General features: G+C 39.0%; 1 protein-coding gene across 1 annotated transcript; it reads right to left on the reverse strand.

Annotated features, from left to right (window-relative positions):
• Positions 1 to 11,017: 11,017 nt before the first annotated feature.
• On the reverse strand, positions 11,018 to 23,846 carry LOC145684151 (uncharacterized). The gene is made up of 2 exons (XM_081756149.1): positions 22,656 to 23,846; positions 11,018 to 11,362 (listed from the first exon to the last, which is right to left on the reverse strand). The coding sequence occupies exons 1-2, from the start codon at positions 23,844 to 23,846 to the stop codon at positions 11,018 to 11,020; spliced, it is 1,536 nt and encodes a 511-aa protein (XP_081612275.1).
• Positions 23,847 to 25,389: the final 1,543 nt, after the last annotated feature.

The raw sequence follows: 25,389 nt of genomic DNA on the forward strand, positions 1-25,389 counted from the left end.
CGACAAATTCACTGATATTGTCTTACGAAGAAATTTATATAACGATAGTTGATTAAAACTATGCAGTAAAACTGCAAAAGTAAGAAAAACGAACTGCACAGACGAACCAAAACTGCCTGATTCTGAATAATTTCTCACAATTACACAATAATGACTAAGCAGTAGCGTATCAAGAGTAGATTGGCCTCCTCGCAAAAATGTGAAAAGGACCCCACCTTCCATGTTCATGGAAGTACATAAAATTTATAGAGAACATATTATTGAATTTGGATGTCCCATCTATTCAGTCACTACTTCCTCACACTATGCAAAAATTGCACATATTATTATTATTATTATTATTATTATTAGTAGTAGTAGTAGTAGTAGTAGTAGTAGTAGTAGTAGTAGTAGTAGTAGTAGTAGTAGTAGTAGTAGTAGTAGTAGTAATTGTTGTTGTATTTGAAGCAATTGTTAGAACTAAAGAAAATTTTCTTAAGAGAAACATCTTTTTAAATAAATTAACATATAATTTACAACTATTATATGAAAACTCACCAAAACTTCTCGATGTTGCCCACAAGTTTCTAAAAGTAGTGAATCATTTGGTAGAAGAATTCGTTTTACACTTTGTCAGTGTCAATATGATGATTTTCTTGGCTTTCAATGCTCAAGATTGAGAAAAATCTCAATCATTTGTGACATCATGTTAAGAATATATAGTGATCAGCTAGAGCATTATGACTACTCACTAAATATATGGTATGTCAATATTTGGCTCGCAGGACAGCAATAACAAGGTTCCTCATGCAAACAACAACTTGGCAGGTGGCTAGAGGCGTGACGCACTACATCTGTACATACAAGTCATTTAATTACCGTAAATTCCGCACAGGGAGTCGATGACCTCGGGATCTTCCCTTCAATGAGATGTCAAAGGTGTTCAATTGGATTCAGATAAGATTAGTTTGGAGGCCATTGAAGCAATTGAAATTCATGACGGAGTTCCTCGAGCCACTGCACAACGATGACCTTGTGACAAGGGGCGTTGTCCTGCTAAAATATTCCATTCCCAGTTGGAAATCTGGTCAACATGAGTAAGTGTACGTGATCAGCAATGACATGCCAAGAGACTGTAGTTGTCATTGTGCCCTCTACACGCAGTACTAGGCTAATGGACGATCATGTGAAGATTCCTCGAATTATAAGTGAGCCACCACCAGTCTGTCGCCGCTGTGCTCTATATATCTTGAGCAGTTGTTGCCCTGAAAGACGACGGATTCTGACACGCTATCAACGTGATGAAGGTAGTATCGTGATTCATCGGACCATGCAATGTTGTACCATTACTCTGTAATCCCTGACGATTGGGACGTGTCCATTCCAGTCGTTATCGATTACGACATGCGGTTAACATGTACGTGTCAGTCGTCATGTGCTGAGGTCCATATCTAACAGCATGTGGTAAGAGCGTACTCACATACATTCATGCTTTGTACACTGCTACAGTCTATTGAAGTATATTATTAATTGTGCCACATATTTTATCATATCATGTTTACCAACCTCGAAAGTTTATGAATACCAACTTTTTAATGAAGTGTGGCCCCCCACTTTCTTGTAGTTTGGTTTGGTGATGACCGTGGTGGTGGTGATCACCGTTCTTTTCCCAATTTTAGAAGATAATAAGCACGGTAGGTCGCGAACACAGAACAAGTTGCGCTATTTGCGAAATGACATCCCCAGCCGCCTGGCCACCCATCAAACTCTCATATATCGCAGACTTTTCCCATACAACGCACAAGCATTACACTGGCTAATCGAGTGAAATCCCTGTCACCGTCTGGCGAGCGGTTCTGCTGTGCCCCGTGGCTCTTATGTCAGCTCAAAAATTTCGTTCAAAAAGTAGCAGGGATCATAATATATTTCCTGATCTGTGTATGTTTTGTTGGTTTTTAGTTTACTGAATAGTCGCTCAGATGTTGCCATCATTACAGGGAAAAGATGAAATATAGTTGCAACCCCACATTTTTTTAATATCACAAAATTTTAAGGTCGTAACATAAAGTTAATCTTCGAAATTTAAGTGGCCCCGTTTTCCTCATTGCTGGCACTGTGACTCAATGCAGAGTTAATTACGCCACTGTGATTCAATGTGGAGTTGGGACGGCGCAAAGTGAATTGTTGTTAAGAAGCACGCATATAGAAAGGAATGCATTAGTAAAAGAATTGTCAAAATGTAGAAAAGGATTGCTCGTTAAATAGTTGATATGAAAACAGAGTGGATCCCAAGTAGGACATTTTTGGACAAGTACCCACGTTGATCACCATGTACCAGTCCCAAGCAATGTACTAGTGCTGTCAACTCAGGACAATTTACAGTCTTCAATCATTCTGGTTTCTGATTTAATTTTGCCAAACAGGGTAAATCTCTCTCCCGGCAATTACAAAATACATATACATAAATAAAACATAATTGTCTAAAGGCTATGTTCCGTATACCACAACTGGCAAAAACTATGGACCATAACGCAACACAAAAATTAGTTACGATATTACTGCTATGTGTATTATCGCAAAATAAAAGGCCGATTTTGCGTTGCGTTGACACAAAACATCACGAAAGAAGGCGTCAAATAGCGGTCTCCCGAAGCATTTCGTGCAGCCTGCAAAACTTTCACGATTTGTGATCAGTGATTCTTCCAGACCCGTTTTTTTTGGGGAGAACTGCCCCCCCAGAGCTCTGAGAGTGTCCCCCCGGAGCAGACCAAAATAATATGTCTATAATATAATAATAAGTAGAATAGTATCAGGAGTGTCCCCGGGATACTAAGTGTGCCTCCCAGAACATTGTTTCTGAAAGAAACTCTGTTTGTGATTTAATTTAATATTACTTTTAATTGATAATATTTTCATTTTTATTTATAATTCGTACAGCAAGACAAGAAGAGAGTTAGTAATGTAACTACAGACGGAATGTATATTTTAAGGATCAGTTAGTATTCGGTTATTCATTACTAGTGACAGCAATGATCATTCCGATCCACTAAGTTTAGTTTCGAACTTTTTTTTTATTTATTATTTTATTTATTAGTTGTTGGGTTCCAACAATCATCATTTCAGTGATTGACTATAGTAGTGAAATATTCATCGTGTGACAAGCATTCTGTAAATGTTAATTTTGTTTTAACATAAGTCAGCTATATTTGTGAAATGAGTGGGAAAAAGAGTGAAATAGAAAAGATATATTGAGTGTATCATGAGTGATGGGAAAATGGCTTTTTCATAACAAATAATATGGGTAAGATACAATGTTTAATATACTGGAAATTGTGGCTATGCCTGAATGATTTAATGTGAAAAGAGAATATTCAACTGTACTTGAAAGTAAATATAATAAATATGAATGTGAAGTTCGAAAAGTGTTCATTGAAGATTTACAAAAGAAAAAAAATAAGAGAATGGGCTTGATTAGTAAAGTTAACACATTTCGAACCCGCATATAGATCTGAAATTGAAAGGCAAGACGTTTTGGTGACAAAAGTGGCGAATTATTTTCAATTTGTAGACTTTCTCATCAGATTGTACAGAGGCGAATATTCAAAAGATTATCTAAATGAGGAAGGGGAAAAATCAAAATCAAGAAACGACATTGCTTCTCTTCGTGTTTAAACGAAAACACAGATCAGACAGCTTCTGATTTTTCGAGTTAAGATGAACTGTCAAACGTCTTTTTTCTTTATATCACCTCAAAGGAAACTGGCATTTTTGAAACGTTAAAAGCTCTGCCGTTAAATTTGAAAGTTTTGAGAAATATTCAACTATCTATAGTGCATTTGTAGAGGAGATGTCTCATATTTGGACTAACAGACCTTTTTTTTTTTTTTTTTTTTTTTTTGAGAAAAGTATACCGTAAAAATTACCTTGATTTTCGCTCTTTATGACAAATCACAAACCAGGACAAAAAACTCAAAAAGATTATCAAACTATGAACACGATGAGGAGCGGCAATACAGCTTTTCTACATTACCACTATAGTTGGCTCAATAATAGAGCGTTCACTCTTTGTGGCAAATCATAAGGCAGGACAAAATCCTCAAAAAGATTATCAAGCTATGAATATGATGAGGAGCGGCAATAGAGCTCTTCTACATTACCACTATAGTTGGCTCAATGATAGAGCGCTCACCTATGGCGCATAAGGTTCCATCTTTCTACAAGTGGGCATTGTATTGGATAAACACCGTGCTCAGGGTTTTTGTCGTGGTTCTCTCATTTCCTCCCACTTTCGTCATTCCACCATTATCATTCCTTTCTCATCACCGTCTATCTTAGCTTCAATGCTTATCAGTGATCGTAGGATGTTAAATGAAAGAAACATCGTCAGTGTCGTCAATCTTTAGAGAACATGTAATCAAAGGTCGTGTGCAAAAGATACAAGTGCGCATTCGAATTATGCTTATTTTCGGAACTGGCTTTGTAGGGCCGGCTTTACTGTATGTATAACGCGTGCATTTGCACGGGAGGGCAAGGTTTCGGTGTGGCAAAGAAAAACTAGCAAATAACATACAAAACTGAAATATATGAAAATGCATGCTTATGTATTAACTAAAATGCATGTTTGTAACTCAGGTTTAATTCCTGATGAACATAATGTAACTTGGTACATTCTCACCGACCTGTAACTCGTCTTGGTAATAGCTTATTATTATCATTCGGTGAATCTAATGATTTCATCAATGCTACTACAATGTATACTACTGGCATACACTCCTCGAAGCCGGTTATTTATCTCAGCATAGTCTTTGACAGTAAACTTACTGCAAATCACATCAGCGGAAACTTCAGTTACAAAGTACACGCAGACTCAACCTGATCAGGAAATTAGTTGACACATCTTAGGCTTGCATTCCAACACCACTCTCTCTACTTACAAAGTGTTTTTACGCCTTCTTCTCACTCATGGACATATTGTGAGGACATTAGTCGACAACGTTTGTTTTATCCTTGCACACTTCCCGCCAGTGCGCATGCTTGGCTTTTAAAAGATTTTCTGCTAGCACTCACGTGAACGTTTAATCCAATAGACGTCTTATTGGCTTTGTCAAGTAGGTGACGTTAGTTGTTAGCCAGCCCATCAAATGAAGTTATTGCTATTTGGCGGGTATTTAGAGTGCTTAGTTGCCACACGCGAATAAGTGTGTTACAATGATTTGTGAGTGGTGTGACAATTTGCTGTTTCCTAGCATATTGCAACTCACAACTTACCCGTGGCATAGCAAGAACGCGTTGCAAACAGATCCATCCTTAAGTGGGAAGCGTGCCACCTTTTATCAACACCTCGAGGTTTTCGAAAGGCACGCTATCCTTCTTACATTTAGTATTCGCCTGCCTTACTCTACTGTTCCATTATACCAGCATATATCTTTAACTCCTATTTTTCAACATATGTAGTCTTTACGCACAAAAATACATTACTAAGCGCAAGAGTATCGATAATCCCGTACTTTTCGACACTATCCATCTTGATGTTGTTCACAACGTTCTTCCAAAATAGATCAAATAAAAACCTTAAATGTGCAATACACATTAAAATGTAACAATGAAAAGGAAATCTTACCCCTCATATCTCAACATAATCCCACTGAAGTTAAATGCACGTATTCCACCGCTTTGGAAGTACATGATTACTACGTTGGAAGAATTCTTTTGGCCGAGATTGTAACTACTCGTACACCGCATTTTTCACCACTTCATTACTATTGAAATGATTGCTTCCCATCGCATCTTTGAGTGTTCCAAACACATGAAAGTCACTGGGACAAAGTCTTGTGAATAGGGTGGATGAATGAGACACTCAAATTTGATGTCATCGATAGTCTCAACGATCAAACGGACAATATGCTGTCGGGTGTTGTCATGCAGTAGGTGGACAACTGAGGACAGAAGTTGTTTACACCTGATTACAGGGCGAAATTGATTTTTCTGTAGGTTTAAATAAGAGGCCCTGGTTACTGTCCTTCCTTTTTCATGTATTGTTCCGAAATTGCTCCCTTTGGATCCGAGAAGAGGGTGAGCATGATCTTTCCTGTTGATAGTTGAGTGTGGATTTCTTTTCGGCGAAGAGCTATGCCGCCATTCCTTGCTCGCTTTTTTTTTTTTTTTTTTTTTTTGTTTCTGCTGATGATACAGAACCCGGGTCTCATCGCCTGTAACAATCCTGTCCAGAAATGCATTACCCTAGGCGCTGAAACGACGCAAAAGTTCTTCAGAGGCGTCGACGCGACGATCTTTCAATTAAGCAGTCAACTGATGTGGGACCATCTTGCAGATACTTTATTGAAATGCAGAACTGGGCCTCCACTTGTCGCTCATTAGTCTCGAGTTACCTGAAAGAGAAGATAACCTTCATTTGCTACTTTAACAGCTCCTCAGTCTTGTCTTGTCTACTGCACCTCACACATCTTGTACCAAACCGTCACACATATATTGCCTACATTTAGCTTCCTCTTCTGTTATCACTATTTATTTTCACCTATATCATCTTCACCACCTTCGTTCTTGTTCCGACAACATTTGGGAGGTGGCTCCTGACACCAAGATAAGACAAAAGTATAGACCAACCTTGATGCACAAATGATTTCTTTGGGCGCTATGGCCAGATGGAAAGTTGTCAGGAAAATGCAGGAACAGCCATAGCCATTGGCGGATTAAACAAAAAGTCTTAGGGGGGGCTCTTTATTGTAGAGTGAGATATGTTCCCCAAAATCCCCCCCTCAAAATAAAGGTAAAACGGATTCAGGAAAAGAGGGTGAAAGATATAATTGCTACGGAATTTACACCACAATGCCCCCTCCCCGAAAAAGATATTCCGCCTTATCATTTTGCGTCTACTGAAGAGTCATTTTGAAGTTTGATTAGAGTCATACTAAAAGCCTTACTACTGCAGGGCACATATGTTAAACGAACTCTTTAGTATGGCACTAAGCACGCGTCAGAACGATTCAGTATAAGACCCATTCTGTCTACAGGTCTGGTCGTGGCAATGCTTTACTAAATATTTCGCTAGAAAAATATCAGGTTAAACATATTTTAGAACGCTCATAATGTTTCTGTATTTTAGTAAAATGAATTCAACAAAAGGACAAAAGAACTTACAAGTTACAACGCAAAACACGCTTTTCGGCGAATACCGCACAAAGCGTATTTGTCGATATAATACTGTCGCTATCTACGACAATGTCCCTATGACATTTAAAAGTGCTGGTCCATTCAGCCGCTTTTCGCCAGAACGAGATCGCAACCACGTTTTCAGTCGGTGCAATGTGGATTAAGATCGTTCTGCACTGGCCACGCTCGAATGCAGGGTTACAAGTTGAGTTAATGTTCAGTTAAACGTCCCTTTCAGCAGCGAGGCTATATGAGACCTACTGATTAACGTGGAATCCGTACACAGGGTTACAAGTATGCGCAGCAGTTTTCGAATAGTCACGTGAAGATCTTCGTCGCTGGTGGTCAAGGCCTCCAACACAGTCTGTGATAGAGTTCCACCTTTTTCTTTAATTCTCTTCCATTTAGAAGTGCAGATTGCAAATTCAGAACTAAAGAGGGAAAACAGCATTTTTTTCTTCAGTTCCGATAGTTTTGTGAAATCTTTCTGCTAGAACGCGGAAGTTGTTGCTCAGAGTTTAGTCAGTTGCGCGTGTTGGCAATAGAATGTTGAGTCCGTATACATTTAAAACTTCCTGCGCAAGACGAGTTTTGAGGTCTTCTACAACCGACTCTATCAACAGAATGTAGACAGTTCTTCAGTAGTAAGATGCCGTGTCATCTGGCCTGAAGTTCGTACAATGTGTTGTCTTTGGGTGAGATGAGGAGTTTGAATCTGCACGTCGACACTGGTAACCATTCTGGATATTGCTTCGAAGGTTGCCTTGAATTCTTTGCTGTTTGAAAGTTTCTTGTTTAATGCTGCGATAGTGTCCTGAATGGCATCTGACGTTGCGTTCATGTCTAAATTTGTCTTCTGCAAAAGTCGATTGAGGGAAGGGTTATCGTGAGAACACCCTGAAGACACGTAATAGTTACGATAAACTCGCTGTCGTGCATGGCAGAAGAAAGTGCCCATGCTTTGGCTGCTGTATCTAACTCGGATCACTTGGAACATACTGTAGAACCTCACTTATTTATTGAAATTTTACGTGAAATTGTAACACCGCGTCGATCCGTTCAACTCATCTGGTTTCACACAATGTCTCCAACTGGCCATTAACCATAAGCTTAAGAACAGTATTACGTTTTGACGATGCGGTGAAAAACGTAATGATCTTTTTCGTTGTTCCCAGATAGTTCCTCATGCACTGTGCTGACGACGACCTGAAGATGGATAAGTTGAGACGGTAACTGCAATATGAACAGTGCAGCGCGTTTGAATTCTCCTTCTGGATCTCCTGCACTGCCCGGCAACTTTGAGAGCTCGTGACGGCGCAACCATCTGTACCAATACTAACGCAGTTTTTCGGGTCGAGTGAGAAGTCTCGTAGCAAAGATAGAACAATTTCTCCAATTTTCCCTCCAGTCAGTGAGAGTTCGGGCGGTTTTGCGTCTTCGGATTCCGAGCTCGAACCAATGTCCTCACCTTTCAGCTCTGCTGATCGAGGATCAATGAAACCGAAGCAGCCTTTACTTATTTCACCCATGTGTTCGTACCCTAGAATCAAAGACAGCTGAGATGTGTGCGAAACAACCGTAGTCTCATCAAACATAATGGAATAAAACTGATCCTCTCGCACTCGATTGACAATTTTACAGACGTGATTTCTCATCCCCAACCCTCAATGAGGGCATTTTGTGTGGTTTTATTGGCAAAAATGGTCCTTTTCGATGCTTTCTTCCAGTGATTTTTTAAGAGATCGTCACTACAAGCCATTCTAAATTTGAGCAATTCTCGAAAATTGCCCTCGTTGAACTTAGTTTCTGCACTGTCACCATCTGAGGTCCAATTATTCGCACACGCACCGTCCTTGTGCAAGGGCGCCGATCCTGGGGGCCGGGCCACCCAAATCTCATGTGGGCCTCCCTATTGTATTTATGAATATACAATATTTGACATAATTTGAATGCAATTTGTCTTAAAGTTCTCATATATATAAATTCTGCATCTGAATGGTCCCCCAAATTTACGGAGAAATCGGTGCCCTTGTCCGTGTGGCCTTGAAAAGCAATGCCTTGCCTTCCAAGGAATATCACATTTCCCAACATAATTTCAGTTTGTTGCGATTTTGGATGACTTGTCTTCTTGACGAGTTGATTTGATTCTCGACTGGTTTCACTGGTTCCCAGTAGTTTTTCAGAAACGCTTTTCCGAACTCAAGAGCGTTAATGTGATATTGTGCCTTGTTGTGAGTTTCTAAAATACCGTAGAAAGTAGCGAATTTCTTCAAAGGTTTAATCTCAAGAGTTTGGAGAGGCACGTTTCTTCGATAGCCCCCCCCCCCAAACCCGTTGCAAAAAGTGAGCAATATTTACAAAAAAGATCCCTCTCCTTATGGGAAAGAACCAGCCATGGATATTTTTCCAGATGTTCTGGCCTCAAGTAACATCGTCCTTCTTCCTGAGATTTATCTGATATTATGCTCGAATTATCGTTAGACGGAGACTATTTTTAAATAGAATTTAAAGAATTAACCCTCTTTTGAAATAATGCAAGAATGATCCCAAACTTTCGTTCGTGTGGCGGTAAGCTACGAGCGGCAGTGTGTGTAATTTTAATATTTTTGAGGGCTCTTGGGGGGGCGATCGCCCCCCTCGCCCCCTCCTTTAATCCGCCCCTGGCCATAGCTCGAGAACAAAATGGATCAAAGTCGGGTAAAAGGGAAAGTTCATTACTTTTAGTCGTAAAGTCCATTAATGCACAATTCAATGTGGTACAAGGACGGCACAAGGGTGACTCCCAAAGAAACTGAAGAATTTCTGGGGTATTTTTATCAAAAGTTGACTGAAGAAAATTGACTTGAATCAATTTCATCCCGTCAACAAACAAAAATTGTACTACGTTGTTCAAGTTAGAAGGATACTGTTAAAATTAATAAAAAGAAGAGTTACACATCGTCGCCTGAGATTCAACACCGCGTAAGTAACATTTTACCGATTTTACAGGAGAGCAAAAAAACTGTTTGAAAACTAGCTTTAGCCTCATTATACGAGGTAGACTATTACTTTCAAGGGAATAACAGAGTCATTTCTCGTGATATAGTTGTACTACTTAACCAGATTGTGTGCCATCGTATACTGATTCCAATGGTATCAAAAGCTCAAATTCGCCAAAATTGGGGATACGCGGTGTTGAATCTCAGGCGACGACATGTTTGTTTGATCTAGATTGTCTCAGCGCAGAATAAACCCTCGGAGGAGGAACTGCCACGCTGATATACAGATTCTTTGAGTGTATGACTTATCATTTATGAAAAATGCTGAAATATGTATGTTACATGGGAAAGCATAGTTTTTTGTAAGTGTAATTGTTACAAATGCCTTGTACGAGGGTAAGCCAATAAGTATCTGTAATCAATTTTATTATTTATTATCTACCACAATTGTACAATGTTTTCAATCATATCATTTTTCAACATAGTCACCCTGCTTTTCAATCCACCATTGCACAACCTTTCCGATACTTTCGGCAAAAAAGGTTTGTGGTAGCGTAGCAAGCCACAAGTTCACCGCTTTCGTCACTTGTTGATGGGGGCTGAATCGACGGCCTCTGAGAGCACGTTTAATGTACCAAACAGATGGTAATTCGACGGAACGAGATCGCAACTGTGTGCAGGATGCTCCAATATCTCGAAGTGCAGCATCCGAAGAGTTTGAATAATGTGGGCGGCGGTATGTGGACGCAAATTGTTACGTAACACAAGAATACCTTCCGAAATCGACCTCAACCTTTATTAGGATTTGCAGGCGAAGTTGGATTCAACTTGCTTACCGTATATCACTGTATCTTATACTGTTTATTGTTGACCCCTTTTCCAGGTAATGTTCAGGATTGGTCCTTGTGAGTCTCAAAACTGTGACAATCATTATCCTTGCAGAAGGTTGACTCTTGAATTTCTTCTGGACTGGAGATCCGGGGTGCTTTCATTACATGCTCTGGCGTTTGCTCTCTTATTCGTCTCCAGTGGTGATTCGCCTGAGAAAACGCTTTGCTTTTGTTAACGTAATGGTACAGTAGGCGTTGACAGATTCTCACATGGTTTTGCTTGTGCTCTTCATCGAGTTTTTTCGGAATCCATCTCGCACAGACTTTGTGAAAGATGAGGCTGTTATGCATGAAGTCATATGCATAACCACGACTAATTTCCACTTCATCAATACAGCCACTCATCTGTTATTCAGAATAAAGGAAAGGACTAGTTCAATAATACCATCAGTTGTTGTAGCCGAACTCCCTGCTCTTTCCTCATCCTTCACTCGTTCGAACACTTTTGAACTGTTCCATCTACAGGTAAACACTTTGCTGTGGCAACACATTGTCCCCGTATTGTGCTGAAAGTGTTCTATGAATTTCCGCTTCGGGTACACCTTCAGACTACAAAAACTACAGAACGCTGCTCTTCTTTCGTGCACGTAGAGAGTGTCGCGGCCACCTCTATTTCGCAACAGCGGAAAGCAGACTGATGCGATACGCTGCAACTTACCACAGACGAAGCCAAGGTTACATCTAGCGTCTGGCGAGCACACAATTGCATGGAGCCAACATGAAAAGAAATAGAAAAACCCTTATTTACTTACCCTCGTATTTTAGAACATTCCACTACTTTAATTTTTCTCTCATCTTTCTTTTTCTTTCTTTTCTTTACTTCTAAAATATGTACTTAGTGTGTTTACATTCCTGAACTAATTCACTATGGAACTTCCTATCATACGGCCTGTAAACTATCTTTATTACATTGTTACCTGACTGTCTTTTCCGTTTTACTCTTATGAAGTGTCCCTAATAGAAGTTTCATTCATGATGCCCTTCCACTTCTCATGCCCTAATATGTTTGCGATGCCCTGAATTATGTAAGAAGTTAAGAATCAGTAACAACGCAAGAAGGAAATAGGAGGATGAGCCTCTGTCCCCGATAACAACGACTGTCTTCGCAGACAAATTGTAATTATTGTAATATGGGTAAAGTAATATAAAATTTCCCTTTTCGTATAAATAAGTTGCTGTCTTCCAAAATTTTTGTCACTCCGCTTGCCCCTTCCAAGAAATTAAAACGCGTCGTCACTGTTAAGAATCTTTCAGTTAGTTTCTTTTATCAATTTCTTCCGAATTTAAAATACTTTATACTGCATATTTTAAAGATTAAGAGATAGCTACTGACTCAATGAAGCAATCGATGCAACTTAGTTCACTATTGTTGATTACGTAGGCCTTGTAGAAATTAGCTTGAAACGACTACTAAATCGTTATGTGAAATATTCTAATACGAAGGATACTCAACAACTATCCTCACATATTAATATCTAGAAATCAAATATAAATAGAAGTTACCTGTGCTATTTTTCGATGCACTATCCTGCCACTTCGTTTTTGCCATCTGTCTACCCCTGGGGAGACTTTGCCCATCAGTGAAGAATAACTGACTTAAAAACAATAAACGTACTTACCGTATACGGACGAAGGAAGCTCACGTGGCGCCGAGTTGGGATCGAACCAAGGACCCCATGCACGAAAAGTGAACGCTCTACCACTTAGCCACTACGGCCCCATACTATAAAAATAGAGATCGGACATCATAATGTAATACCAGAAATAAGTATCAATGTAGCGGAAGAAATTATAGTTGGAAGTTTAGCCTGGACGATACTAAATAGTGACTGTGCGGACTCTATAGACCCTAATAGGCCGTCGTTATGTTATGTTCGGGAATGTGAAGTGCAGGTGGAATAGTAACAACAATAAGGAAGGTTGTGCCGAATACCAACAGCTGTGCCGTAGAGAAGTGGACCAGTTGGAGCGTCGTGGTGAAATAACTGATACTTCGGTATATAATATGTTAAATATGGTGCAAGTTTTATTAAGAATAAGATCGGCAATACATTCTTCCTGGAGGAGCAGAGAAGAGTACTTGGTACGTCAACAGTAATCGTACATTAACCTTTCGGTAGTCGCGTCTGTCTATGTAACACGGGCAGTCGCGCGTTGTACTTTTTACAACACTTAACAGTAAAGATGTTATTGACTTATATTCACATTGTGATCCCATTGTCACATTCAAAATAGTAAAAATAAATAAAAATACAAACGACACATGCAATAAATTCGGTCAGTTGCAATTCAGTCAGTTCAGTCAGTTAGTGACTTACAACAAAAACAACAACACTGTTGTACTTTTTACAACAGTGCGACTGCCGAAAGGTTAAGAAAAAGTAAGTTGTAACTCATAATGATACTGAGTATAAGTGCCAAGTACTCTTCTCTGGAGCGTCGTGGTGAAATAACTGATACTTCGGTATATACTATGTTAAATATGGTGCAAGTTAAGTTTTATTAAGAATAAGATCGGCAATGCATTCTTCCTGGAGGAGCAGAGAAGAGTACTTGGTACGTCAACAGTAATCGTACATTAAGAAAAAGTAAGTTGTAACTCATAATGATACTGAGTATAAGTGCGAAGATAGAATTATCCATATTAAACATAAACTTCAGGTGGCTGGATTTGAAAATGCACTGTCGATCCGGAAAAAAGTTGCATAAAGATGGAAATTAAACAAATTTGGCTGTGTACATGATTTGAGTTGAAAAGATATGGCCGAGTGTTCTGTAAGGAAATTGTGAGAAAGTGAAGGAGATCTACAACAAGTTGATAACGTAACGAATTCGCTGGTGGAGTTGTTGCATCAATAAAACGTATGAGAGCAACAAGTTCAGGCTTAGCTGATCTAGAGGTCTTCACGGGCCGGAACTTTTAGCCCAGACACAGCCCGTGAATTTATAATATGAGGCCCGACCCGAGACCGAAATATATTTTAGAATTTAGGCCCGAGCTCGTGCCATAATCAAATTAGCCTGAAGTAAGCCCGAATTACATAAATTTAATAAAGAACGCAAAATTGCATTTTTATTTCCAGCAATTAGAGGTTTAATTTTTGAAGTTGTGCTTTAAAAGTTCTCCAGAAAGAGTGGTTCAATAAATACCGTTGTTCAGTATATTTACAAAGTTAGGCCTGAAAAATCCTGAGAAATACGGTTGTATACAAAACTTTACAGTCCGAGCCCGGCCTGGGCCCGAAGTGGCATTTTTACTCTAATCACCTTCTCTGTTCCATTATTCTCGAGACATGGAATGATAAATACCCTCTGTGATTTGCTATACGAATTTTATTCTGTTCATTTATCTCCAACCGTTTTCATCTTAGTGGTACTGGACGTTTCATCTGATACAGGCACCATGTCTTGGCGTCCATTTTGAAACGGTGACCCATATGAACAATCTTTTGCCACAACGCTGTTTAGAGTATGAAGGGCACCGCGCCAAGGTTGGACGATGACAAGCCTGGACACTTTTTGTGTCCAAGCTTGTCGTTGGCCAACCTTGTCGTCAGCGACCCAAAATGAGATATGTCAAAGCATCTCGGGGTCGATCCCGACAAGCCTGGACACCTTCAGGAATGTGTCCAGGCTTGTCGTTGGCCAACCTTGTCGTCAGCGACCCAAAATGAGATGTGTCCAGGTATGAAGATCTATCGAACGAGGCATCACTTGACTCATATTTTCGTTTAAAATTTCTAAGTTGGACCCTCGGCCCCCATGAAAGGCAGCCCTGTGGGGCTCCGCGACAACATCATTCGATTTGCCCCATGGCATTTCGTATTTGAGTTTTTGTTTGGTTTATTTATGGTATTAGAGGTTTTCATATTAATGGTATTGGAAGTTTATCTGATACAGGTAACATACATTGGCGGCCATTTTGAATACTGTGACCGATATGAGAAATCTTTTGCCACAACGCTTTTATAGTTTTTCAAAATCTATCGAACAAGGTGTTACTCGCTCCATGTTTTCAAGTATAGAAATAAAGTAAGCATTTCTACCAAAAGGTGTTACTGATTTGGACAGGTCTATAGTATTCCAGTAGACACAATTGAGGTGTGTTTATATTCTTTTATCAAGAATATGGTTTCTACACTTCAGAGGTAGGCCTAAGCTTAATTTACGGACAAACACATTTCTGTGACCACCACTGAAAGTATAATGTCAACTGAAAGCAAACTTCACACAAATAAGAACCTATATGACGTAGACATATATACATATATCAATAATAATATAATATATTTTCATCACTAAAAATAATAAAAAATGTTATGTAAATTTGGCCACACCAGAACTGTAATTGTCAACAACACCAAACTCAACACAAATGAGAAGCTCTACAACGTCGACATGTGTGTCGTAAATCATAACAATATCGAGATAATTAATATATCTTTAGCACGAAAAGCTATAAAAAAATCTTGAAAACGGTGCCTCATATCAAAAATTGTTTCCTGCAAAAAATGTTCAATTTTCCAAGCTCTTTCGAACGAAGTATCACAGACCTATGTTCCCATTTGAAAATTTCACATACAACCTCCTCCTCCCAAATTGGGGGCGGGGGAACCTCGTGTTTGACTCATTTTTTAGGCCTCTCTGTATTGTACAATGATTCTTAATGGTTGTCTTATTTGATGTATAGTTCGCGAGATATTGGCTTGTAACACTTATTTTGACTCACACTGTATATATATTTCCTTCTGAGTCCAGCTTACCCCGCACTCATTATCAATTCCAAGTTATTTAGTTCTCCTAACACGACACTGTCATATAACACTTCAATGAAAATCTATTATATCAGAAATTTTCTTAAAATTGTATATTCCCTATACTTTGTTGCTACTAAATAACTACCTACAATTCTACTCTACTTATGAAAACTCATAATTTTCTATTACTGTTTCACTCGAGCAATTATGAGCGAAAATACGTTATTCGTAAACGTTAACTGTCATGCTCTCTGTTTACTCTTCCATAGGGGTAAAAGTGCATCTGAAAAGGTAGGGGGACGAATGATGTCACGCCGTCCCCCGTGCCTAACTTTGCCCATTGCTTTTTTTAGGAAGTGGAGGGGCACTGTAGATAGTTTTGGAAGTGGGAGAACGCTGTCCTCCCGCGTTCCCCTTTATTTTTATCCCTGCTCTTACATCTAATAAAAATACAAGTAAATATACAGGCAATGACATAATTTAAAATTATAACTTTTTAAAAATCAGTCATGGGCTAATGTTTATTCATTTATGTATTTAAAGTAAAGTGCAAAATCTTTTCATCTTAAGTTTTAGAATAAATCATTGTCGTTTACTAGTGTTGCAGCTTAATTACATAAACCTTTGGGAACAAAGAAATACAATCAATTTTTAGACTCAAAATATTTTTAACTAAAAAACAAAAACAATGGTATATAAAACTATCCAATCGGAGAAATATAGTTGGCTAACTTCCCATACAACTTAAACGTTTTAAAAAAATACAATTAGAGAGAAGCAGATCAACAATACGGGAGGAGAAGACTTGTAGACGGACTTGAGGGACTCGTTTTCCTGTACAAGATGTTTCCCGTTATCTTTTAATGAAATATTAAATTACACACCTTACAATTTAAAATTTTCGGGAGGACGTATATAAGTGGCCCTGATGGACAAGCAGAAGCGATTGTAAAAATTAAAACAACAAACATTTAATGAAACAAAGATTCAACCAGCAGAATTGATTGATAATAATGTTGATCACAATATTTTAAGAGAGAGAGAAAAAAGAGAGAGAGAATAACTTGTAGTATTCCTGAATTACATACGAGCTTCTTACAAGCAACGTACAGAATAAGGCAGGATCAGATCCGTCTCAAACTTCGCCCAGAGGACACATAATAGAAAAGAAGAAAAAATGCCAAATTGGAGCTGCCCCCAGCCAGAAACACCAGAGATATGCTCCGCAACATAACGCACCACGGGACAATATGATATAAGGTAAACATCGCAAGATACCCATTTATGTCGAAAACGAAAAGAATGGGCAGCACCAGGATTATATCAAGATACTTGATATGCTATAACACTGACTTGGCGGCTATCTTGAAAGCCGCGATCTTGGATATAGCGTAAGGTATTGAAATGGGAAGCGGGGTGTGTGATGTATCAATGTAAGGTAAAATGCAAAAGGAAAACAAATGATGTAACCGCGAAAAACATATGTGTAATGGTGTGGACGGGGCGAAGGGTGGAAGACTCGAGCAAAACAAACGTGTATTCGAAGGACAGAATAATAGGGCAAGACCCCACGACAATTGTACGCGACAAGTAACTGTAACAGTGTCTGTGCATGGAAGTGCATCCGCCTTGACAGATTATGCCTTTCGAGGATATTCGGATTCCGTTTGGAACAGTGAAAACTCAGTTGCAACCCGCGATACGAGCACTCGTTTGGAGACTACATAAACTACAAAAGACTATCTCTTATGGAACAGCATTCGGCAGATCGCTCCGGAGTGTAGGAGATATCATCTTGGATTGGTGATCAAAAGCACGACCTACCTGGGATTGAAGCCTACTCCCGAACCACGTTTTGTACGTTTCTTGTTCAATTTTCTTGCTGTTTCGTGTAAACAAAGGACATTTCGGCCCACGTTTCTGTAAACGACACTATCTGAAACAAAGTGTGTACGGATGAGAAAGCCTAGCCATGTTCTAGCTTACATTTCTTTTGCTTTGCGCGGTTTGCTACACTGTTTCGCGACGGTCCCAAACAGTCACAATATGAGGGACATGGTGAAAAGACTACAAGGTGGTTGCATGCGCATGTCGCCTGGAGCGCTGTCGTGGCTGTGACGTCATCTGGTTTGCAAAAGACAACGGGAAAAGGCGAGGCTTTAAGTGACAACTGGAAATTCTTTGTTACTTTGTTCTTTTAAATGATATCGTGAATGCCTAACTGTGCAGTGTACGGCTGTAGTAATTATTATAGAAAAACTAAGGAAACTAATATAAAATACTTTAGATTTCCTCAAAAAGAGGGGGAATGTCTCCAGAAATGGATTTTAGCTTGCAGGCGACAGGACAAAATAAACCTAAAATATGTTAAGTTTCACATAAAAGTAATAAATAAGTGCAATGTTAAATGAACTTATAAAAAAGCGATTTCATTATGTAGTTTCTTTTTAGTATTAATAGTATGTAATAATAGTATATAGGGCTACAGTAGCTTGTGTTGATTCTGCATACAAAAATCCAATAGTACGATTTAAAAAGACGAACTTTGAGGCAAGACCCGGATTCGAAATCATGAGGGAGGGGAACGACAGAGCTTATCATTTCTATCATCATTTCCTTCTACATAAGATATTGAGACAAAATTTTCCCCACAGAGGCAGGCATGTAACTCGAGAAGGGAGGCACGATGATCTAGGAGGCTTACCTCCCTCGAGTTACGCAAATGAAGAGCATTGAACTTGTTAAAGTAGTTCAGGTCTCATTTCATTATGGAGGTCTGCATTCCCTGTAGCCTCGGTGCTAAAACGGGATGTTGCACTTCAAATTAACTAATGAATGGAAGGTTCGCAATAACGATTAACGGTTGCAAAGATATATAACAATGTATTAGATCAAGAGAATAAAGTATCCACCTACCATGTCAGAGCGACATTGTCGGGACATTTTTACACTCAGATTTTGAAATTTTTCTTCATTTTAATCATAACTTTGGATAATTACATATACATATTTAGGGGCCCCCTACAGAATTACAAAATTAAGAATAACTGCAGTAAATTTAAAAATATGGTAGATTCTCAACCAATCATGGAAGCACGGTGGCTCAGTGGCAGAAGGCTCACCTCTGGTGCAAGGGATACTGGTCCGCTTCTCGGTCAAGTGAGTTTGTGGTGGACAACATCGTGAGTTTCTCGGGGTACTCCCGCATTCTCATTCTTCCAAATTCCACATAATCATTCACTTGCATTTATCTTTTGTCTTCGTTTAGTCCACGGGACAGAAAAGAGAAAACTTATCAAGAAAATTAAGAAAATTATGTAATTCTATGGTTTATATATTTTCTAGTCTAGATGTAGCCTAGGTCTTCACCTACGGCTAGTACTTTGTTTCTTGCTTGAAATAGTCAAGTTGCGATTTCTTTGTTTGAGGTGCTTTGTATATAGAGTTACATATTTATTTCTATATATTTTAGAACACAATAGTATATGTAACGTTTTATTTCGTACAAATGTTTAATAATACAGTTTGTTATGGTTTAAATTTTTAGACTAATATTCAGAGAACTGTCAGTTTCACCAAACCTTTTGTTTAAATACAAATTCTATAAATAAGCGATCAGCGGCTTCAAATAAGATGATTTTTTTTATAAATCAAAAATAAAAACAATGTTTAAAATATTAAATACGTGCGTCCCTGCTCAATAAAGTTTTTAACCTCCCCTGAGATTCTGACGAAACTTACGTGGGAGCAACCTCTTAAAAAAAATTGTCCAAGCATAACGAAAATATACGTACGTGCATTTCTGTTTACGAAAGCCATGAATTTTCCCTTGGGATATTCTCAAAATTTATATGGGGTCATCAATAAAGAATTCTCTTTCAAGCAAAATAATAATAATAGAAAATCAAACCGATCAATGTGTTACGAAAATATACTTGAGCATACATAAATATATAATAATGAAATGCATTAACGACACATTGTGTTATAGATTTTTCAGGCCTATACATACTCGAGTGTATTACTTCAGATGTTTAAAAAAGAAAAGAAAGAAAGAAAAGAAAAGAAAGTAAAATCAGAAAATGTAGTGAATAATATTGGTTTGTTCAAGCTTCAAAGTTGTTTAATATGAACTGATATTGCTGTTTCTTTTGCTATTGTAAATATCTTTCTTTGAATTCACTTAGCTTAAGCATTGATTACATTACGTTTATATAATTATTGTTTGTACTAAAATTTTTACTTCTTTGAAGATCACTATAAATAGAAGAGAAGTTTGCGTGTAAGATATTACCTGACCAGGATATTAGTGCGGTTTTTCGTGGAGGGCGCTAGTGTAGTGTTTACATCAGTTCCTAGGTAAGCGCGGTGGGACAGGGGAACGGAGAGCGTCACTCTGCAGTGTATCCAACGATTTTCAAAAGTTGCAGTTTACATGTTATAAGTAGCCTAATCTGTTTCGCTTAATAAAGAACTCCATAAATTATATAGTTGTTATTGAATGCAGTAATGGTTATTCCTGCAGTAATGCAGATGTATTGTGGATAATGGCATATGCATGGAAATTAACAATTTAAGAACAAGATAGCATACAAGTGAGTTTCTACCGTCTATTAAGCAGATTATATATTAAAAAAATGATTAGGCTACGTTTTATTTGATTTCATTATAAAAAAAGTAGAAACCTGTAAAACTCAGTAATAAGATGTAATGACTAAAATATTAATTATGGGTTGGTAGCTTAGATACTTGCGCAATATCTTGTAACTGTAAGTTTAAATCAAGTTAAGGCTCGCGATGCTTGTATTTGTTTAAATGTAGGTCTATCGATTGACAACTAAATTATTTTCTTGAGTTGTATTTTTTTTTTTTTTTTAAGGTTAAGCCGATCAAAGGGTTACGCCCTTTCTTCGGGACGAGGATTATAAATATGGGGAATTTGCTTTATTTATAGGGGGCATTGAGGGTTTGGAGCATTATTTTATTTTATTTCATTCTTATTTATGGGCATCTTTGCCATTGAGCGTTTGGAGCATTATTTTTTTTTTATTTTATTTCATTCTTATTTTGGGCATCTTTTTTTTCTTTTCTTTTTTTTTTTTTTAAGAGAGATGAGGTGAAGTGCAGGTAGACGTCACAAACACGAGGGTAATGTTAGTATGGACGAGTGAATGGTTATCTTCTGCCCTGGGGCGTCACAGGGCTGATGAAGACAGATGAAGCCCGCTGCTAGCAACATTGATGGAACACTAGTGCAGAGATGGATAAATGCATGGACTAAGATGAGGTGGATGATAGATGGCAAAGTCGGCCTTTTGAGGGTCATCGTCGTCTAGAGTGTTATGGTATAAAGTGAGAAGATGTTGGAGAGGAGTAGCTTGGTGACGTGGGGGCGTATCATGTATGATATCCTGTTGAAAGGTGTCAAGGAATATCGGATTTCCTTCTGCAATGACTTTTATAATATATTTAGTGCGAAGTGCTTCTAAGTGTGGAAGTATTGTTGGAAAGTTGATTCGGCGATAGAGGTCGGCAGTCGGTGCTGGTAGTTTGATACGATAAGCAAGTCGGAGAGCATGTCTTTCGGAGATGGCGAGTCTATTATATAGTTCATCAGGGGCAGAAATCCAGCAGATATGGCCATGTGTGAGAGCAGGTCGCAGGAATACTTTATAGGTCGTAATGACTGTTTCGGTATGTAAGCCCCAGGTTGTGCCCACTAGCCGTCGGAGGAGGTTTAAGCGGTTCGTTGCCTGTGATCGTATCTTTTGTAGGTGGGGTTTCCAACTGAGTTTAGAATCAAAGATGATCCCAAGGTAGGTAACTTGTGATGATGGGCGGATGATAGTGCCGTTTACATTAAGGTGAAGAAGTGAAGGATTGCGATGGATGCGTGAGCGGCAGCGAGGTGGGAGAAAAATAAGAGCTTGTGTTTTGAGAGAATTGATGGTGAGACGCCATTTGGAACACCAGGAGGTAAAGGCGTCAATTGCCTGCTGAAGTGTTTTATTTATGTTTTGAACAGTATTAGATGTGGCAAGAAAAGCGGTATCATCTGCATATTGGTATACTGAGACATTTGGTGGGAGAGGGGGCATGTCGGCGACATATAAAATATATAGAAGAGGTGAAAGGACAGATCCCTGAGGGACGCCACAGTGAAGAAAGATCGGATAGGAAAGGGATTGGTTGATATTAATATAAGTCATACGATTGGAAAGGAAAGAAAGTATACATCGGATGTATGAGATAGGAAGATTGAAAGAGTGAAGTTTTGCGATGAGGCCGGCATGCCAAACTTTGTCAAAAGCCTTCTCCAGATCAAACAGTAACAGACAAGATGGTTTTGAGGTATTATAATGATTTGTTATAGCAGTGGTGAGGCGCAGAAGCTGGTCAGAAATACTAATATGTGGTCGAAAGCCGGCTTGATGTAGAGGTATGAGATTATGGTCGGAAAGATGAGTATGCAGACGACTGACTAGAATGCGTTCAAAGATTTTGCTTAGGACTGATGTTAGTTGGATTGGTCGGTATGATGAGAGTGCAGTAGGAGGTTTGTTTGGTTTGATGAAAAGGAGAGTTTTGGAGATTTTCCATTGGGGAGGGTAAAATCCGGTGCGAAGAATGAAGTTGTAGATGATTGCGAGAAGTGAAAAGAGGATGGGAGGAGATGATTTGATGAGTTTATAGGTAATGTGATCAAAGCCGGGGGCCGTGTTTCGTTTTGATCGGATGGCGGAGGAGATATCTTCAGGAGTTATGAGATCGTTAAGAGGAGAAGCGGTAAGTTGGTGGTGAAGATTGGGTTGGAGGTGAGGAGCGTGCGGGTTTGCGAGATGTTCCACACGGCGGGTGTGATTTGGATGAAGTGGTTGTACGGTTGGGGTAAAAATGTCTTGAAAGAAAGAGGCGAAAGCATTTGCTTTGTCAGTATCGGTTTGAAGAGGGTTGTTATGGGAGATGATAGGGTATGAAGTATGACGGTTTTTGCCAGTTAACTGATGAAATTTTTGCCAGAATTTGGTAGGGTGCGAGGTAGTGGATAGAGTGTTGCAGGCTGAGATCCAACGTTTTCGTTTGTAGGCATCTAAGTAATTGTGGAGCATGCGATTCCAGCGACGATGATGTTCTAATGATATAGGATTACGTGTACGTTGGAAGTCACGGAAAGAGCGTCTAGAAGCTGCAACGATAGACTGATATTGTGGAGGTATTGGAGGTTTGTGCGGATGACGTGTACGAAGAGGGATGTTGGTTTGGGTGGCTGTGTCAAGGGATGTTGTGATTTGGTCCACAAGGTTATATAGTTCTTCTTCACTAGTGGGCTCCTGTAGATTTTGCAATGAGGTTGTGAGATCGTTTTGAAAATTAGCCCAGTTCGCATGAGTGTAATCAAAGAAGTGAATTGGTGGGGGTTGTGTTTTGGGGTGTGTGGTGATAAGAAGATCAAGGAGTATCGGAGCATGATCGCTGCCGAAAGGTGGTAGAACTCGGAGGTTGTGAATAGTAAGAGAAGGAGTACTGATCACTATGTCGGGTGAGGTATTGCTTATTGGGCGTGATGGCGATGGGAGATGATGGTAGTCGACGGCTAGAATATTAGAAATGTAGTTTTGAAAATGTTGTTTCTCTGTCTGTGGACGACTATGAATATTGATGTCTGCCATGATTATATAATGTCTGAACGTGTTGTCGATGTATTGAAAAAATTCGTAGGGAATAGGGTGGCCTGGTCTAATATATATGGTGCAAAGAGTAATGATTTTTGTGCGAAGATATAGTGTGACTATGGAATATTCTGGGAGATCATGTGGTTTTGGGAAAGTATGAGGACGGACAGGAATAGTATGATAGGTTCCAATTGCTGTGCCACCATTCGCTCGTTGATAAGGTCTAGGACAGTCATGGCGTTGTAATTGAAACTGAGGAATGCGGATATAATCGGAAGGTTTGAGGTAAGTTTCATTTAGGGTAAAAGCCTGTACTTTTTCTTCTCGGAGAAGTTGTTCAAAAACTGCTTTGTGAGTGACAAGAGATCGAATGTTAAGGAAGAGGAAGGTGACTGCCATGGTAATTGATAACATGAGAAAGGTTGTTTGGATGGATTTTGTATTTACAGAGATGGCCATTCTGGATCTGTTTTGGTAGATGTTATAGAAAAGTGAGCATGTGGACCTGTATAAGTGGCAGACAGTTGTAGGCCAAATAATTGTTGAGCGATTTGGTCGACCTGCATAAGAATGTGAGGGCGTAAGAAAGGATGGATATTTTGTAGAACGAGCGTCGTGAAGCGAAGCAAGTCTTCTACTGTTACGGGTTCTCTTAAGGAGTTTGTAGGAGTTGTAGTGGAATCGGTAGTGCGGATTGGGACTGAGAGTTCAGGTTTGTCAGTTGGTGGAGCAGGTTTTTGGTGGCATTTGTAGCTGTAGGTTGGATGTTGTTGATGGCAGGTATTACATAGAGGTGGTTTTTTAAGGTTTGGACAGTTGTTGGTTATATGGTCTTCATTACAGTGTCCACAGCGGGGTGAGTTAGGACAGTTTTTCGTTAGGTGTGAGGCATATGCCTGGCATCGGTCGCAGCGTATAGGAAGTGGGGGTGATGTGCGAGATGGTTCAACCCTGTGGCGTCTGCGATAAATATAGGCACCATTTTGAAGCAGATCGTCTACTGTGTCTTTGGATTGTGTAAGAACTCGTAAGAAAGAATTCCGATACGTTTCCACTCGAGAACTGTGGAAGTTCTCTCCGTTGGTCTATTGGCTAGCGCATGTGTCTTTGTTGTACGTGGTTCTGTGAGAGCCCAACAATTAATTTTACAATCTTTCACTTTCATTAATCATCTGTCTCCTCTAGCATAAAGAGCATAATAGTGGGACGTTAAACTAAAGAAATTTCATTTCATTGTTTCGATTAATGTGAACCCTTTGGGGGAAAAGGAAGTGAAGAAGAAATTTTCCTTAATTTTTTAAAGGGCTACGGAATTGGATAGCTTGTCTTTCGGGATTGCCTTGTAAAACCTGATTACAATGTATCTTTCTTTTAGGATTATAATCGTAATACAGCCTTTTGGTAAATGTGAAATAAAAGTATCGATAAAACATCAGCGTATGGGTAATGTAAGCATAAATATCATTGGTTCAATACACAATAAATTCACAACTTTTATTTATGAGTATAGAAATTCCCTTTGAACTCCCTCTGAATTTCTTTCAGACCCTAGGTCTCTTGTGACAAAGAATTAATTCTATTATCTGTTTTCATACACAATATAATTTTGGAACTTGGGAGCCTAGTGTTGTCTTTGTGTCTGTAATACGTAATCATTTGTCGATTGACTTCAGAAGACTGAGTTTAGCCCGTGAGCAAAAGTTGCATATAGTTCAAACATATCAGATGTACGGTCTTGTTTAACAAATCCTGTGTGCACATATGAAATTCAAAGACAAAGGTAATCAATCGTCTTTAAACAGCTGTATTTTTATTTCAAATGTAAGTACTAAAATGTGCTACGTAGATTTCCGGCCAATTGTTTCATCGCCGGTATCTTTGAGCAATGAGATAGCAGTGGAAGACAAACTTCGTTCTTCTAACTTGATATTTTGAAAAACTT

Source organism: Thermobia domestica, chromosome 1 (assembly GCF_964235325.1).
Source record: "Thermobia domestica chromosome 1, izTheDome1.hap1.1, whole genome shotgun sequence".
Classification (NCBI taxonomy): Eukaryota; Metazoa; Arthropoda; class Insecta; order Zygentoma; family Lepismatidae; genus Thermobia; species Thermobia domestica.